Source organism: Phacochoerus africanus, chromosome 15 (genome assembly GCF_016906955.1).
Source record: "Phacochoerus africanus isolate WHEZ1 chromosome 15, ROS_Pafr_v1, whole genome shotgun sequence".
NCBI lineage: Eukaryota > Metazoa > Chordata > Mammalia > Artiodactyla > Suidae > Phacochoerus > Phacochoerus africanus.
The window spans coordinates 54,559,876-54,579,133 of NC_062558.1; the positions used below are offsets into that span (position 1 = coordinate 54,559,876).

Below are 19,258 nucleotides of genomic sequence, written 5' to 3' on the forward strand. Positions count from 1 at the left end.
CCTTAATGAAGCATCTTACTCCTCAAAATGACCACATTCCCTTTTCTGAACTGTGCCAACATATACCAGTTTAGTTAAGTCTCCATCCACTTGCTAAAGGTCTCTTTCTCTCTTACTATTATCATGATAACTCATTCTCTTGAGCCTCCTAGCAAGCTCTAATTTCAAAGGCTTACCTGCCATTTATGCCATAGAGCTCTGGGAAGATTCCTAAAATATATCTCCTCAACCTAAATTTCTTTCCATTAAACCCACACAATCTTCCTGAGGTCTCTCCTTGTTCATTCACCCTACTGCAACAGCAAATTCCATCCCTTCTCCCCAAACACATTTGATTTTTAAGGGGAGACATTCCACAATTAAGACAATGTCAATTCTATTTTATACAATTTCAAATCAAGCAGTTATTTCCCCTTAAGAGAGTGTGTATTTGACCTACGGCATTTTGCTGGATCCGCTAGTTGGTGAGGGACCATCTCGAGAAGGATCCTCAGCTATTTTTATGGCTTCTTCCATGGCTGCAAGCAGGCCATTCCCACCTTCCCCCCTCAAGGCAGGACCAAAACACTCGGGCCGTCGGATGAGCAATCTCACCACGACGTTGGCATTCTCCTCCACGCTCTCTCCTACGAGCAAGTGGGGATAGGAGTAAACAAGAATCAACCACATAGAAGTTCTGAGCAACAATGTTATACTAATTCCTTCATATTTAAAGAAAAGTAACTAAAACCAAAGAAAGTAGTAGCAGAGCCGAAGTTGAATCCAAATGCCTAGTTGTCCATACCTAAGACACAGTAAATTTCTTGCCTTGCACTTAAAGTTTTCAAAGTAAAGAACATGATGTAGGCATAAACTATTTATGTCTGTAAATTCATTATAGAAAATGAAGTCATGATTATAGCTATCATTAGAATCTAATTATAAAAACAGCAAGAATATAAGTGCCTAAAATTTTAAATTTAATAATGAAAGCCTAGCATCACTATCAAAATAAATATTATAAAATAGATAATTACTGAGAAAAAAATACTGACTATATAACATTCAATTTCTCTACTATTTATTTCCTTCATAAAAATATGCTCCAATGTCTCATTATTTTATACATCTATTTTTTTTGGAGTTTTAATAATCATAAATAACCCTAAGCAATTCATCCTACCATTACAGAAGACAGCAAATCTGAGAAAGTCAAGATATCTCTCTCCTTCAACTGGATTCCACCCAATATCTGGATAACCCTTCGACACCAGCATCTGGCAACTCTGCAGTCCACAGCCAGCCAAATATCGAACTACCTACAACAAACAAGACAATAAGCAAAAGGGTTACCTTCTGGATGAGAATTCATCAGGTGCTTGCCCTAGACATAGTAAATGACATCCTCAGAGGATGGTTAAAAACAATTGCATTTTGCAGCTTCTTTTTAATCTCATGACCATCTACATGAACTCCCTTTAGTAAAGCCTTAGAATTAAGAAATATGGACAGATCACAACAAAGTGCTATCATAGTAAAAATGTTCATGAACCAACGCTATAAAAGGAGAATATTCCTAAATTTCATCATTTGAGACTTTGCCTTATAAAAAAATGCCAAACTACTTTCCAACCGACTTAATCATGTTTCACCCTAATAGCAACAGATGAGTGTTCTAGTTGCTCCACATCCTCCTCAACAGCTCGACATTTAGCATTGTCTACCTTTTTTATTTTATTTTATTTTATTTTTTATTTTTTTATTTTTATTTTTTGTCTTTTTAGGGCCGCCCCTGAGGCACATGGAAGTTCCTCGGCCAAGGATTGAATCAGAGCTGCAGCTTCCAGTCTATGCCACAGCCATAGCAATGCCACATCTGAGCGGCATCTGTGACCTACACCACAGCTCAGAGCATGCCAGATCCTTAACCTACTGAGCGGGGCCAGGATCAAGCCTGCATGCTCAAGGATACTAGTCAGATTTGTCAGCACTGAGCCACAGTGGGAACTCCTCCTGTCTACCTTTTTAATATCAGCCATTTGTCAGTGTGTAGATAACAAGACTGCAAATTGTACACAGGAGAAAGTTCTCCAGAGGTTCGTCAGAGATGCAAAGCTTCATGATCCTTGACGGCATGTCAGAAGGTCTTGGGGAAGAGTTCACTTTTTCATGGTTCAATAGATGTGCATTGAGTCTCTACTCAGAGCCAATGCTGTTCTCTAAGATGAGGATAATGCAGGGAGCAACAGAGAAAAAGAGCCACCCTGAACTCATTGGCCTTACATTATATTAAGGAGTAGAAAAATACTCCTTGAAACATACTTAAATATATAGACTTCAGTAAAACATGTTTATATTAAAATAAAATTTAAAACCATATATATTTAAACTCTAATACATATATATATTACAACATGGACAGAGAAGAGGTGGAAAGAAGGTGACTTTGGAGCTAGGACTGGAAGGATGTCTGGGAAAGAGCCATAGGGATGTCTGGCAGAAGAACACTGCAGATGGAGAGAACAGTGCGTGTCACGGCCCTAGTGGAGGAGTACACCTGGCAAGTTCCAGTGACAGCAAGGGGTACAGTGTGGCTAAAGCAAGAAGAGAGACCAGGAGAATTGCAGGCAATGAAATAAGACTGATATGTGATATCAGATGGGCTAGGAGCTATAGCAATGCTTTTAGGTTTTTGCTCAAACTGAGAGAGGAAGTCTTTAAAGAATTCTGGGTAGAGGATTAATATGATCCTTTCAAGAAACTTAGTGGCTATAAGGGAGGGTTTAGGAAGACTACTTAGAATACAACTGCAATTAAAATGTGGTAGAAATTTAGGGAGTTCCCATTGTGGTTTAGTGGTAACAAACCTGACTAGTATCCATGAGGGTGCAGGTTCCATTCCTGGCCCTGCTCAGTGGGTTAAGGATCAGGCATTGCCGTGAGCTGTGGTATAGGCCACAGATGCAGCTCTGATCCTGGGCTACTGTGGCTGTGGTGTAGGCCAGGAGTTGCAAATCCAACTCAACCCCTAGCCTGGGAACTTCTATATGCTGCAGGTGTAGTCCTAAAAAGCAAAAAAAAAAAAAAGTAGAAATTTATTCATATTTTGGCAAACACATATGTGGTTTAATATGCTTAGAGGGCATGTCCGATACCTTGCATTATAAAATGCAAACTTCTCTATGATATGAATTGTGTATATGACTTGTTGAACAAACTTATAAAAAACTGGGATGGGATGATAAAAGCAAAAGTAACAAAAGATTACCATGAAAGGACAAAAACATAGAAGAATATAGGTAAAGTTGACTTTCTTTCTAATGAAAAAATACATGTAACCAGAGAAAATAGCTCATCTCAAATTTTTTTGATCTTTATAACTTATAATTACAATATTATATATAAGTATAATATGGCTACAATAAACAACATATAATTATAGTAGTATACATATAACTATAGGATAGTTATAATTAATAGTTATAAACAAGCTATATATATTAATTATACTATAATTTACATACTATATAGTAATATAATATAGTATAAATATATCTATAATTAAACTATAATTATAGTTATAATTAAATATCTTGAGACTCAACTATGAACAAGTGTAACTCAAACAAATACATGGGGCTGGGATGTTGCTTAATTACCTTTTCTAAATCTGGCTCCCGCAGAGCTAAGGCTAGTTCATTATTATCCATTACTGAGGCTGCTGCCACATCCAGGGGTGTTGAACCTCTCATAGCTGGTGAAGCTGTTCATGGAAATGAAAATGAAACAAAATCTGAATTGAACTACAATCACAATTCCCATATAAAAACACACTTTCACCTAGAATTTAATTTCTAAATGCAGAGCACATATTGCACTAATCCAAGTTAATTTACATTAAAGTTTAATTTTAAAATGTCATATGCATATCCCTTTTATCTTAAAGATTAAATGAAAGTCATACATTTACTTACCGAGACCAACACTGCTGTTTTCCAATAAATAACTGAGATGATCAAACATAGCTTTTTGATTCTGCCGACTTATACGACAGAAGTAACAGAGGAAACGGCAACAGTTGGCCACCATCTTGGGAAAAGTAATTTCCTACATAAAGAGCATTTAGTTAGCTGGGAAAGTAAATGATTTTTATAAAACTAAGTTCAGAAGTTGAAGTCTCAAAATAAAGAAGCTGAGGTCTCCATCATATTTCCAATCCATGTGTGCCCATGTCTGCCAGGCCACAGGTACTGAAGACTTGAAGACCATCAAATGTTTAGACTTCGACTTAATCTAGTTCTGGAGCCACCAAAAATCAAGCCCAGCACTAGTGTGAAACCTCACTGCCATCAGTGGGTTGATCTGGAATTAATCTACAGCCTTAAACCTAACAGTGGCATCAACCTGGTTTAAATGTCAGGCAGGTTCACTTGCTGATTCCTAACAACACTATTAGCTGTGCTTCCTTTGAAAAGTACACAATCTCACCGATAATGTTCTGGAAAACTGGAATAAGACAGATAATAACACTTACTTTAAGTAAAGGAGAGGGAGTTCAACAGTTTGTGAAAAACACCCAGTTTAATATTTGGAACCATGTAATGTTCTTATCTTCAGTATTATTGCTGTTACCATGATTATTACTAAGATTCATGGAGTTCACATCTTCCCTGACTAGCATATGACTTGTCCCCTATAATGACCATCCTTACTGGAAGGTCTGCCTGCTAGGTCACATCAAACCCATCATTTCCCTTGAGAACCAACTCTTATTCCAGTATGCCACTGACAATCCCCAAGGACTCCAAGTCCTTCTCAGAGTACTTAAAAATATCTCTGTAAGTTTGTCTAACTGGTAGTATGAAGATGAGAAATATGGACTCCTTTCTATATATTTTTCGGCCGTACCCAAGGCATGCAGAAGTTCCTGGGCCAGGGCCAAACCCACACCATGGCAGTGACCCAAACTTCTGCAGTGACAATGCTGGGTTCTTAACCTACTGTGCCATAGGAGATGTCCCTCATTTATATATTTGGAAAAATGCATTTTCAAATTTCAAAAAAAATTGAAACATTTTGAAAATCAGAGGTCATGAAATTTTACTGCTTTATATAGAGTTGCTATATGATTCTATTCCTCTGGTCTTAATTTATTTAAACTTTAATCACTTAAAAGTTCACTTGAGAGTCTTAAAACAAATGCTGTAGAACATCATCTTCAAATCTTCGTCTGGATCAGGAATTTAGTAGAACTAATTGTTGTCTGAATCAAGAGAACAGTTGGGTCTGAATAGCATGGTTGTGTTATAGACATCTAATATGATGGAAATGGATTTATAATTCAAAATTCTATAAATTTAGCAGAGTATTAACTTTGAAAGTTTCTAAAGACCCTCAAAATGAGAATTATTTAGAACCAAGCACATTATATGGCATTAGAAAAATTGTTATCAATATCAAAGAAAAAAACTACAGTCATCTCTCTGTATCTGTGGGTTCCACATCTGCAGATTTAACTGAAAAACCAAAAATTGCAGAAAGTTCTAAAAAGCAAAACTTGAATTCACTATGTGCCAGCAACTATTTACATAGTGTTTATAGCATATTAGGTATTATAAGTGATCTAGAGATAATTTAAAGTGCAGGAGAAGATGTGCATAAGTTATACACATGTGCCATTTTATCTAAAGGATTTGATTATCTGCGAAGTTTGGCATCTGCAGGAAATCCTGCACTCAATCATTCCCCGTGGATACTGGGGGATGACTATAGAACCATATCTAAGCATATCTACCTCTCCATCTGTAAGGTTTTGTTTGTTTTTCAAAAGGTGTTCTTTAAAAAACAGTTCTAAGAGCGGATATGTGGAATCTAAAATATGGCACAAACAAACTTATCTACAAAACAGGAACAGATTCACAGACATAGAGAACAGACTTGTGGTTGCCAAGGGGAGCAGGGAAGGAGTGGGATGGACTGGGAGTTTGGAGTTAGTAGATGCAAAACTATTAAATTTAGAATGGATAAGCGGTGAGGTCCTACAGTACACCACAGGGAACCATATCCAATCTCCTGGGATAAACTATGATGGAAGATAGTATTTTTAAAAAAGAATGTATATATATGCATGACTGAGTCACTTTGCTGTACAGTAGGAATTGGCACAACATTGTAAATCAACTATAATAAAAAATAAAACCTTACACTTACACATACATACATAACAGTCCTAAGAGGATTAAAGAAAACTCTCCTTTAGAACTTGCAATGTTTGTAAGCTAGGAGGTTACAATAAATGGCACTCTAAGAACCAAAAGATTTCCTTTACCTTGGACTCCCCACCTCCAAGGACATTCACCATGACCTCCATCACTGTCTCATGCATTCCAAGTGCCCTCATTAGATTTGGGTGCTGGTAAAACACTTTATTATTCATGATATCCCTAGAAAGTGCAACATAGGTATGGAGCAAACACAGAAGTCAGAGCAAAATTTTAATAACAATTTATCTGAGATCATAACAAATATTTTGGAAATAATTACTGGCATGTATGGAAAAGTAAGAGCAGTCATAGTTCAGCCATAAAAGTTAATAAATTCATTCAGGTTTTCCTCAAAAATATTGACAGCTTATTGAAAATAACATACAAGTTGTATATTCCTATCAATTACAAGAAATTTCCTAAATATATAAACATTCATTTATATGAAATAAACCTTATCATTTCTGATTTTATGGATATCTAAATCCAACCTTATTTTGTTCAACCTTGTTTTGTATATAAATATGAAGCAGTGTTATATCATGTTTTTATGAAAATTCCTGTATAAATTGATGTTTCAGTATCTCTGCATATAAAAATATATGCTATTTTTAGTGCTATATTCATAATTTGTATGTTTAATAACAGTAGTGTTATTTCCTGCTACGTTTGTGTTACCATTCTGGTGAAAGGCATTTATTTAGTTAGTTTTTTGCCTTCCTAGGGCCACACCTGCGGCATATGGAGGATCTCAGGTTAGGGGTTGAATTGAAGCTGTAACCACTGGCCTATGCCAGAGCCACAGCAATGCCAGATCCGAGCTGCGTCTATGACCTACACCATAGCTCACAGCAATGCCAGATACTTAACCCACTGAGCGAGGCCAGGGATGGAACCTACATCCTCATGAATGCTGGTTGGGTTCCTTAACCACTGAGCCAAGATGGGAACTCCCCATTTTGGTGAAAGGCTTTAAAGGATACTTATTCTTCAAGAGAAACTGAATATACATTCAAGTCCAGGTACTAGTAATCCAACTTATTAAAACAGACATTTCATTTAAAGAAACAGTAGCAGAGGACACCTAGAATGTTTAGTATTATTATTATTGCATTACCTATTATTAAAATAAGTATGTAAAGCTACTTCTAAAGATCTTAGTATTTAGTAGTCATTGCAAATAAAGAGCTCTGTTGATTTTTATTTTAATACATATCAAATCAGGCAAAAGTCTTTTCTATAAAACATTTTCCTGTTAGAACCACAGTAAGAAAATAATGTACAACCTGCAGGAACCCTGAAACTTGCCCTTTGACTGTGATGACTTTAATCGAGTCATTCATCTATTCATTTAGCCATATGCTAACTATTATTTACTCTGGCTCTATCACGAAAGTGGAATCATATGATTCCTTTTTTTTTTTCAGTTTTTAACTTTTAATTTTGTTTAGTTCAGTTTTATATTCATGAAGAGAGCTTTTATCTACAACTCATAAAAATGACTTGGGGGTCCAGGGCTAATACAGGTCTGATCCATTTCTTGTATGAAAAAATTACGGTAAAGAAAAGGCATCCGGGAGTTCCCGTCATGGCGCAGTGGTTAACGAATCCGACTAGGAACCATGAGGTTGCGGGTTCGGTCCCTGCCCTTGCTCAGTGGGTTAACGATCCGGCGTTGCCGTGAGCTGTGGTGTAGGTTGCAGACGCAGCTCGGATCCCGCGTTGCTGTGGCTCTGGCGTAGGCTGGTGGCTACAGCTCCGACTCAACCCCTAGCCTGGGAACCTCCATATGCTGAGGGAGCGGCCCAAGAAATGGCAACAACAACAACAACAACAACAACAACAAAGAAAAAGACAAAAAAAAAAAGGCATCCTTTCCTTCACATTAAATAGCTGTATATTTAGCAAGATATCCATCAACCCTCAAATCACAGATATAATCATGAGATTTGTTCTCCCATTAATTTAAATCCTTTTGCATGACCAACTTTGGCAAGTATTTAATTGCAAAATCTTGCTTGCCTTTAATTCTAGGCAAATTAAATGGATTTATAATTCTACCACCAGTTAGCAGGCTGTCACTTATTAAATGTGTCATTTGGGGATACTTCTAATACTAGAAAAAAAGTAAATTCTACCTTATTCCACAATCATTTTGAGTTTTAGCTAAATTAAGTGATTTACATGCTAATAGTATATATTACTGTTACGTGGTCATTTAATAAAGAAAGTGCTTTCCAGCTCCTGGAATGCTTTCGTTCTCATTAATTAATTAAGATCACTTCTCCTAAGAGGCCTCCTCAGGAGATTAAGTATCCTCAGGTTAGATTTAAGTATTACTATTCTAAATAAAGGCTCATGCTCAGACAGTTATAAATAAAGAACATAAAATTAGCTTTTGTTGCCCAGGCTTTTCCCATCTTCTCCATTTGTCCCATTAGGATACTGATTTTTATTTATTTTTTTCTTTTTATGGCCGCACCCAGAGCATATGGAAGTTCCTGGGCCAGGGACTGAATCTGAGCCGGAGCTGTGACCTACACCACAGCTGCAGCAACAATAGATCTTAACTCACTGTGCTGGGCCAGGGGTCAAACCAGCACATCCACAGAGACAAGCCAGATCATTAACCCACTGTGCCACAATGGTAACTCCCACATCGTGGATTTTAATGTGTTTTCATTAATCTGTATTTTATGTGATTATATATTACTAAGAAATTAGTTAAAAAACAAAGCCTGGAATTTCCTGTTGTATCTCAGTGGTAATGAATCTGACTAGTATCCATGAGGAAATAGGTTCAATTCCTGGCCTTGTTCAGTGGGTTAAGGATCCAGCATTGCCGTGAGCTGTGGTGTAGGTCACAGACATAGCTTAGATCTGGTATTGATGTGGCTGTATTGTAGGCCAAAAGCTACAGCTCTGATTCAACCCCTAGCCTGGGAACTTACATATACTGTAGGAATGACCCTAAAAAGACAAAAAACAAAAACAGACAGACAAAAAAACCCAAAACAAAAAACTAAGATATTTGCTGTGTATCACAGCCACCTTAGCATGTAGTCAGTTGTAAAATCAGTCACATTTTTCATTCAGCAGTTTTCCTATTTAGCTTTAAAACATAATCTCTAGAAAAATGACAATCCCATGCAATGATCGTACAATCCAGACAGGTCATTTGTACTAATGCACCTACTGTACTACTATTGAGATAAACAATTAGAAAGAGGACATGTATAAGACAAAGGTGTAATAGTTAAATCATTTACCCTAATCCACGAATCATAAGTTTCTCTTCTTCTTTGCCCATTCGCACGCTCAGCAGAGAACGAATCTGACCAAGAGATGCTAGCAGGTTGATGGTGTCCTCCACGGAAACACCGTTTATGGTGTAGGTCTTTGGCAGAGCACGGACCAGACCCCCAATGCCATCATACTGGCGATGGAGCAGGACAAACATAGCCCTCACCAACTCAGGGTCTTCAATAACAGACTCTTGAGCCCATCGGACCATAGTCTCAGAGATCAACTGTTGAAGAGTGGCTGCAAAGTAATTATGGATATTTCATTTAAAAAAAAAATAAGACAGACTAGTCAGGCATTTCAAGTGTCCATGTCATATCCCCAACTTGGTATCTATATTTCCACCAAAATTGAAAAGGCTACATATATTTTTTGAAATAAATCAACTTCATTTAAATGTTTGTTAATGTCAGTATGTCAAGAAAGATGAGTTAGACATGCAAGGATAGAAACACAAACTTTTCTTTAGAAACTATTCTAATAATTAAGGAATTTAAGCCATTTCAAAAGTGTAGCCACTTTTTTTCCAAAATTACTGTTGGCCATCTATAGGGCAATCAGTGAGTTGTTCTATTAATTTCATTTTTATTTTCTTTGTTCCATTATTTTCCTCCCAGAAGATCTGATATCATATAGACATAAAGATCAGTCATGGGCATTCAAGGCTCTTTTTATCCAACTCCTCCTCATTTGAGTCATTTGTAGTAGTGATCTTATGAAATTATATTTTTTCTTCAATGTGGGTCCCTTGCTGTCACTCAGAAATGCCTTTAGGTGTTCCTGTCATGGCGCAGCGGAAACAAATCCAACTAGGAACCATGAAGTTGCGGGTTTGATCCCTGGCCTTGCTCATTGGGTTAAGGATCCAGTGTTGCTGTGAGCTCTGGTTTAGGCTGCAGATGTGGCTCCGATCTGGCGTTGCTGTGGCTGCAGTGTAGGCCAGCAGCTACAGCTCTGATTAGACCCCTGCCCTGGGAACCTCCATATGCTGCAGGTGTGGCCCTAAAAAGCAAAAAAATAAAAAAATGAAAAATAAATAAAATGAAATAAAATGCCTTTAAAAGGATTTTATGGTGAAGCTATATTAAGGAGAAAAGTTATGTCATACATAGAGGATTACTTGCAATGTGATGTGTGAGGTAGTACCCTTAAAAGCAATACAATTTCCAAACCTCTTAAATTATATAGTAAAATTATCAAAGTTAAGTAGGGCTGATGTGACCAATTCCTACATAAGTCCTTAATTCCCATCATTAATAATACTAGAAGATTTCCAAAAGAAGCTATTTAACCTGTTTTAATCTATACATTATCTAAGGAAAAACAAAGCTAGCAATTCTAATCAAATACAAAATTTAGATTAAATGTCAACATACTTCCACACATCTCAAAACCATGTTGTCATTTTTCATAGGTCAAAATCATAAGCCTGATAATAATAAAAAGGGATTCGTAAGAAACTTTGAACTGACTTTAAAGAAGACCTGACTCAAATTTAGTTGTGATACTGAAGAATCAATTTAAAAGTAACTGTATAGAGAAAAGATTTCCACTTTAGAGGGGGAAAAAAAAAAAAAAAACCAAGATTTTCATGAGTTTATTTTCTTCTTCCCATAAAAGCTATTAATAAACCAGCACTGCATCTTAAATGAATGGAACCTCAGAAGTGAGATAAGAAGTCATCTGATCTCACAGACCTACTTTGTGAACCCCTTTTGGATGAGTGTGCTGTGTCTGAGAAACCCATTGCCTCAGTGAGCTTATTTGGTGTCACACAGTATCAGCTGTGACTCCTCTGTTAAATAGGAGACGGATGAGTGAGAAACACATAATACATGAGAAAATATTTCAGAACTAAAATATAGTTCCAGACTATAGCTACTTAAATTTTAAGAAAAGGTTTAATGAGATGCAAGAATATTTAAAAACCAATAGCATTGTATTCGGATATGAAAGCTAAATTACTCGCATTATACTTTCTCTTGATGGACTCTGATCCAGTCCCTAAATTTTCAGTTCTCTAGGGAGTGCATCCATCCTTACAATACTCCCATCTTTTAATATGTTCCTACAAATAGAGTGTGATGCTGTACCTACTTGTGGCAGCTACAAGCATCTACTTAAGAATTTGATTCTTAGAAGCTGCAAACTCAATTTTCTCACTGGTTCAACAGGTGTAATATTTGCTCAAACGATGAATAGACATCTGTGGTTGAGTTACTCTGGCACTGTCTCTTTATAAGTTCATAGCTTACATGACTTCTTGGAGTCACTCTCAACTGGTTTTTCGGCCTGCTTCTTCTTCAGATATGTCACCTTTTCTACCAAGGAGAGGAGGCGTCCTCTAATTGTTAAATCACTGTTTCCATCCAGAGACCCATCTTCATCCAGCTCAATTCCTAGTTGGAAGAAAACAAGGAAAAAGAAGGAAAGAAAAAACAATATTTTAAAATACATTTAGGAGAGTTCCTGGCATGGCTTAGTGGGGTTAATGACCTGACATTGTCTCTGTGAGGATGTGGGTTTGATCTCTGGCCTCGCTCAGTGGGTTAAGAATCAGCATTGCCACAGCTGAGGCATAGGTTGCAGATGTGGCTCAGATCTGGCATTGCTGCGGCTGTGGCATAGGCCGCAGCTGCAGCTCCAATTTGACTCCTAGCCTGAGAACTTCTATATTCCACAGGTGCAGTCACAAAAAGGAAAAAAAAAAAAAAAAAGTACATTTAGGACACCTAAGTCTCAGGTTTTGCTTTTTTTTTCCCCCCATTGATAACTTAAAGCAGTGCTGCCATGTCTACAACATATGATGACACTGAGTTTAAGCAATCTTGCCCAGTACCACTCAAAGGTAAGAGTCACTCATTGCTCTTTTTTCCTTTTGTCGCTTTTCCCCCTGTTCTTGTGGGATCAGGGCTATCAGCAGCCAGAACACAAGAAGAGAGTGAAAAGTCTTTCCCATGAGCCAAAGTCAGGTCTGTTACTTGGGCTGACCTCCAGCATCTCTGACTTTGGGTACTGTTTAGACCTACAGTTCTGCCCTAAAACCCCCTCGGTCTTTTATCCTTCATCTCTTCCAGAAGCATCGGTGACAGGTGAATAAGTTAATAGACAGAGAGCAGATATAAACAGATAACCTAAACCAGGGAATACTGTATATCTGAAACAATAAATCTACCATTTTAGAGTATTTCTTTCTTTATAGTATATAGTTTATATATATGTATGTGTGTGTACAGTGTATGTGTATATATATATAATATATGTGTGTGTGTGTGTGTCTGTGTAGTATAACTTTCTGGTAGTCATTTAGTGATTCTTCATAAACTGAATTAATATACTTTTATACTCTCCTCATTAACATGAAATAAAAATAATGCCACTGTGTATATATATACACACACACACACACATATACACATATATATATACACAAACACACAATCAGTTAAGAAATGGTTAATTTATCTTCTTTCATTGAAACACAGATTAATCCACACCACTGCATAAAGAGAGAAAGAAATACATGTTCAGAACATCCAATCAATTAATTCCATTTTAAAAGTTCTTAGGATGAAAAGAGGGGGAGAATCCCCTTCATAAATTTGGGCTACTGACATAAAACAGTGTAGGCATTCTTTAGGCATTAATTAATTTCAAAACATATGTGCTATATTTCCTAGGCCACTCCTAAAGTGTGGCCCCTCAACCAGCTTAACTACAACTGTTAGTGATCAAATTTCTTCAGACTAAACCAACGCAGTACTCCCCTCTCTGCCAAAAGCACCTGGTCACATGTCCTCATTCTCTTGGACACTGAGGGAAAAGAAAGAAAGAATTTTGGTCATGCTCTGCATGGTCTTAATGCCTTTCTGATCTCTGTACCCCTCATGACTTCCCACAGGGGGTCAGTTAACCATTTTGCCATAATAAATATTCTTATATAAATTCCTAATACATGTCCTGTACATTTGTGAACCTATTTACATCTATACTTACTTCTGCACTAAAATTTAGTAAGAGTTTTTAAATCAGGAAGACCTTACCACAATGTGTCATCAAATCTTCATGAAAATCCAAGAGTTGGTCTCGGATTTCTTCAGGACATGGACATTCACTTTTGTCATCCTTAAAATTGAGAAGCATATTGATCTGAAAGTTTGAAAAAACAAAAGAGGAAGAACTAGAGTAAAAGAGAAGAAAATTCAGGAATGGCACAGCAAAGAAGATCATAAAAACCAAACAGGTTCAAAAATTTTTTTTCAGTATTCCTAGGCTGTTGCCCCCCAGATGGAACATCACTATCTTTTACTCAATCTAACAAATACCACAAAATATGCCAAATTAGTCAAAGCTTAGCATGCTAAAAAATAATATTATTTGCTTTCTCAATTCCATGTTAGATCTTTGAATACTCAGTGTTCTTAAATCGACTAAGAACAAAACATTATTTTTTTAAAAAAAAATTTTGCATTTCTCCTGGATTTTCATTTTTATGCTAATTTACATGCTTTATTGAATATTTTAAATACATCAAAGAAGAAAGAAAACCAAATATAATTGAAGAGCAATATCATGGATAACAATGCTTTTTCTAACATTAATGATTCAATTAAACTATAAAAAGCTTTCTTCCATTTGTTTTAATTTTAGATAAAATAGAATTAAATTTATGAATGAAGAAAAGTCTGTCCACAGTTTTCCTTTAGGAAACAACTGAGAGTTTTCTTTTTAGAGTGTTGTATGTGAATTTCTTGCTAAACTTTCATTTTGAGAATATTGTAGGTTCATATGTTATTGTAGGAAATAATAAAAACAGATCCTGAGTACCCTTTACCCTGTTTACCCCAAGGGTGACATCCTGCAAAACAGTAGTACAGAATCACAACTAGGATAATGACACTGATACAGACACAATCAAAACAGAACAATTCCATCACCTCAGGATTATCTGGTTACCCTTCTATAAACACACCCACTTCCCTCTTGACTATTCTTCATCCCTAATTCCTGTCAACCATTAATCTGTTCTCCATTTCTATATTACTGGCATTTCAAGAACATTATATAAACAGAAGCAGGCAGTATGTACATGCGTATTCCCATATGATCCTATTGACAACTGTTGGGTCTGTAGTGATATCACATTTCATTTCTAATTTGGCAATTTGTATCTTCTTTTTTTTTTCCTCTTTGTCAATCTCTTCAGAGGTTATTTTTTTAATGTTTTTAATTTTTTTGCCTTTTTAGGGCTGCACCTGCAGCATATGGAAGTTCTCAGGCTAGGGGTCAAGTTGGATCTATAGCTGCTAGCCTATACCACAGGCATAGCAATGTGGGATCTGAGCTGCATCTGTGACCTACATCACTGCTCACAGCAACACCAGATCATTAACCTATTGAGCAAGGACAGGGATGGAACCCACATCCTCATGGATTCTAGTCAGGTTTGTTAACTGCTGAGCCACAAAGGGAACTCCCTAGAGTTTTACTGATGCTGCTAATATTATAAAATAACTAGCTTTTGGATTCATTGATATTTTTAAATGTCCTGTTTCCATTTTCATCCATTTCTCCTCTGATCTATACTAATGCCTTCTTTCTGCTTGTTTTCAGTTTATGTTGTTCTTTTTCCAAATTTTTGTGATGGCAGTTTAGATTATTGATTTATGTGTTTTCTCATTTATTTTTTATAATGATTTTTATTTTTTCCATTATAGTTGGTTTATAGTGTTCTGTCAATTTTCTACTGTACAGCAAGGTGACCTAGTCACACATACATGTATACATTCTTTTTTCTCACATTATCATGCTCCATCATAAGTGTCTAGATACTGTTCCCAGTGCTATACAGCAGGTTCTCTTTGCTTATCCATTCCAAAGGCAATAGTTTGCATCTATTAACCCCAAATTCCCAAACCATCCCACTCCCTCCCCCTCCCCCTTGGAAACCACAAGTCTATTCTCCAAGTCCATGACTTTCTTTTCTGTGGAAAGGTACATTTGTGCCATATATTTGATTCCAGATATAAGTGATATCACGTGGTATTTGTCTTTCTCTTTCTGACTTACTTCACTTACTATGAGAGTCTCTAGTTCCATCCATGTTGCTACAAATGGCATTATTTTGTTCTTTTTATGGCTGAGTAGTATTTCATTGTGTGTACACACACACACACACCACACACACACACACACACACACACACACATCTTCTTAAGCCAATCATCTGTCAATGGGCATTTAGGTTGTTTCCATGTCTTGGCTATTGTGAATAGTGCTGCAATGAACATACATGTGTCTTTTTCAAGGAAAGTTTTGTCTGGATACATGCCCAAGAGTGGTATTGCTGGGTCATATGGTAGTTTCATGTATAGTTTTCTAAGATACCACCATACTGTTTTCCATAGTGGTTGTACCAATTTATATTCCCACCAACAGTGCAGGAGAGTTCCCTTTTCTCCACACCCTCTCCAGCATTTGTTCTTTGTGGACTTATTAATGATGGCCATTCTGACTGGTGTGAGGTGGTACCTCATAGAGGGTTTGATTTGCATTTCTCTAATATTCAGTGCTTGTTTGCCATCTGTATATCTTCCTTGGAGAAATGTCTCTTTGGGTCTTTTGCCCTTCTCTTTTAAATATAAGTACTTAATGCAATAAATTTCCCTCTCACACAGCTTTGGCTGTTTCCATAAATTCTGATATGCGCTATTTCTATTTTCTTTCAGTTAAGTGTATTTTTAAATTTCTCTTGAAACTTCCTCCTTCAAACTATGTGTTATTTAGAAACAAATAAGTTGTTTAGTTTACAAATGTTTGGAGATTTCCCTGTTATCTTTCTGTGACTGATTTTTTATCTAACTCCAATGTGGTGAGAAAAAATATTCTCTATGAAAATTTTCAATTATTTTATATTTGTTGAGGTTGTTTTATGTCTCAGTATACAGTCCTATTTTGCAAATGTTTTGTGGGCATTTGAAAAAAAAATGTGTTTTCTGTTACTGGATGGAGTTTTCCAAAGATCCTGCTAGATGATGACAGTGCTGCATTCTCCTACATTCTTGGTGATTTTCTGTCTAGCTTTTCTTTTGAATATTGAAAGAGGGATGTTGAGGTCTCCAACTATAATTATGCATTTGTCTATTTTTCCCTGCAGTTTTACCTATGTTGATTTCATGTATTTTGCAGCTCTGTTGTCCAATACATACTCATTTGTCTTCTTGGTGTATTGGTCTTTTATCCTTACATGATGTTCCTGTATATCTCTGATAATATTCTTTGCTCTGATATAGTCACTTTTTCTTTTTTTTTTTAGGGCCACATGTACAGCATATGGAAATTCCTAGGCTAGTGGTTGAATCTGAGCTACAGCTGTTGGCCTATGCCACAGCCACACCCATGTGGGATGTGAGCTACGTATGTGACCTACACTGCAACTCACAGCAATGTAAGATCCTTAACCCACTAAGCAGGGCCAGAGATCAAACCCTCGTCCTCATGGATACTAGTCAGGTTCATTACCACTGAGCCATAACAGGAACTCCTCTTACTTCCTTTTGATTAATTTTTCAAGACATATCACTTTACATCCTTTTGCTTTCAACATATCTACATCATTATATTTTAATTGAGCTTATTGTTAAGCCAAGTTTTTAAAATTCACTCTGTCAATCTTTGTCTTTCACTCAATGTAACCAGACTGTTCACATTCATGAATTCGGCAATATGTTATATTTTAAGTCTATTATTTTACTTCTTTTCCATTTGCTCTGAATTATTTTTCCCAATGTGTTATGGGTTCCTTGAACTACCTTTAGGATTCGATTTTAAATTATTCATAGTACTTTTTAGTCTATCTCTTTCCCTAGCTTTTTAGTGGTTGCAGTGGTTATTATAAATACATAATTTATTTTTGTCTTTGTAGGGCCACACCTGCAGCATATGGAGGCTCCAAGGCTAGGGGCCAAATCAGAGCTTCAGCTGCCAGCCTATGCCACAGCCACAACAAAGCCAGATCCAAGCCATGTCTGTGACCTCACTGCAACTCACAGCAATGCCAGATCCTTAACTGAGTGGTCCCAGGGATGGAACCCGAGTCCTCATGGATACTTGTCAGGTTTGTTACTGCTAAGCCACAATGGTAACTCTTATATATACATAAATTATCTCAGTACAGGTATCAACTTTTTACCAGTTTAAATGAAGTATAGATACCTTATCTTCCTTTATGTCCCTGTTCTCCTACACAGAAAATATAATTGCCTTAAATATTTCCTATGTACACATTTAGAACACATTAGAGAGTTACCATTTTTCCTTTGTCTATCAAAAATAATTAGAAAATTCTAATAATTATTCTATTAGAATAACTAATAGTTATTTGAATTTTTCAAAAAAAACAGAAAATAATTACAAAAGAATTGTATTGTAGTTACCCTTATTTTAACCCTGTCTTGTTGTTTTTTCAAATTTTCTTCTTTCATCATTTGCTTTCTGTCTAAAGAACCTCCTTCTGGCATTTTTTTCAGGGTAATCAAATTCTGGTAGTTTCCCTTAATTTGAGGAAGTCTTGATTTCCCATTCATTCCTGAAGGATATTCCCACTTCATACAGAATTCTGGGTTGACAGGTCTTTTCTTTCAGCACTTGAAAAATGGTGTACAAATTCCTTCTGTCTTCCATACAATTTGATGACAAATCCATCATCACTGGACTTGTCTTTCCTCATGATTGTCATTTGTTACTCAGTGCTTTCAAGATTTTTGTCTTCAGTTTTCATAGGTTTGACTATTATGTCTCAGTTTAGATTTGGAGGGCATCCTGTTTGGGTTTTACTCAGCTTCTTAAATCTCTTTCTTTACATCTTTTGCCAAATTTTAAAAGTTTTCAACCATTATTTTTTTCAAGTATTTTTTCAGCTCATTGTCTTCCCCTATCCTTCTGGAACTCTAATGCCACAAATGTTAAACCTTTTGCTATATTTGCACCAGTCCCTGATGCTCTATTTATTTCCCTCTATTTTCTGTTTTTCAGCTAGGTAATTTCTATTGTCCTCTCTTCGGTTAAATGATTCTTTCTCTGTCCCTTTCGTTCTGTCATTAAGGGTTTTTAAATCAGATACTATACTTTTCAGCTCCAAAATTTTCATTTTGTTCTTCTTTATGTCCTTTGTTTTGTTTTCTTGCTGTAACTTTCTTTTTTAAATTTTTGTCATCTCAGATTTGGTATCTATGGATTGCCTTTCTTTATTCAAGTTTTTTCTGTTCTGGGTGTGATGAGTAATTTTAATTGAAACCTGGACATTTCTGGTATTATAAGACTTTGGATCTTACTTAAACTTCTGGTGTCTTTGGTCACTATCTAGGAAGAGAAGGGCTTGGGTGCCTCATTACTTCCAGGTGGAGTGAAAGTCCATTTTTCCACTTGACCTCCTTGAAGAGAGGAGAGCTTGCTTCTGCTGGGTGAGACTTGGGAGGGCCAGTTCCTCACTGGACCTGAGCTCATACGGTCATGGCTGGAAAGGCTAAGAGTACCTTGGTACCATCACCCTCACTGGCCTCTTGACATTTTGGAAGGGGCAGGCCTCCTTACCATTCAGTCAGGATAAAGTCCCAGCTCCCTCCAGTCTCAGCTGAAGCACCTGCGTGCAGCCTGATGAGAGTGGAAGTCTAAACACCCTACTCAGTGTCTGATTGTTTGGGTGGTGCACAGAG

General features: G+C 36.6%; 1 protein-coding gene across 2 annotated transcripts in view; it reads right to left on the bottom strand.

Annotated features, from left to right (window-relative positions):
• The window catches only part of RYR2 (ryanodine receptor 2), a 775,249-nt gene that overhangs the window by 215,482 nt on the left and 540,509 nt on the right, over positions 1–19,258 (bottom strand). For both annotated transcript variants that reach the window (XM_047762364.1, XM_047762363.1), the window contains 8 exons: positions 13,589–13,694; positions 11,801–11,944; positions 9,512–9,785; positions 6,308–6,422; positions 3,954–4,086; positions 3,639–3,742; positions 1,163–1,298; positions 440–626 (listed from right to left, as the gene is read on the bottom strand). In XM_047762364.1, the coding sequence (XP_047618320.1) occupies positions 440–626; positions 1,163–1,298; positions 3,639–3,742; positions 3,954–4,086; positions 6,308–6,422; positions 9,512–9,785; positions 11,801–11,944; positions 13,589–13,694 (1,199 nt within the window). The remainder of the gene's footprint in view (positions 1–439; positions 627–1,162; positions 1,299–3,638; positions 3,743–3,953; positions 4,087–6,307; positions 6,423–9,511; positions 9,786–11,800; positions 11,945–13,588; positions 13,695–19,258) is intronic.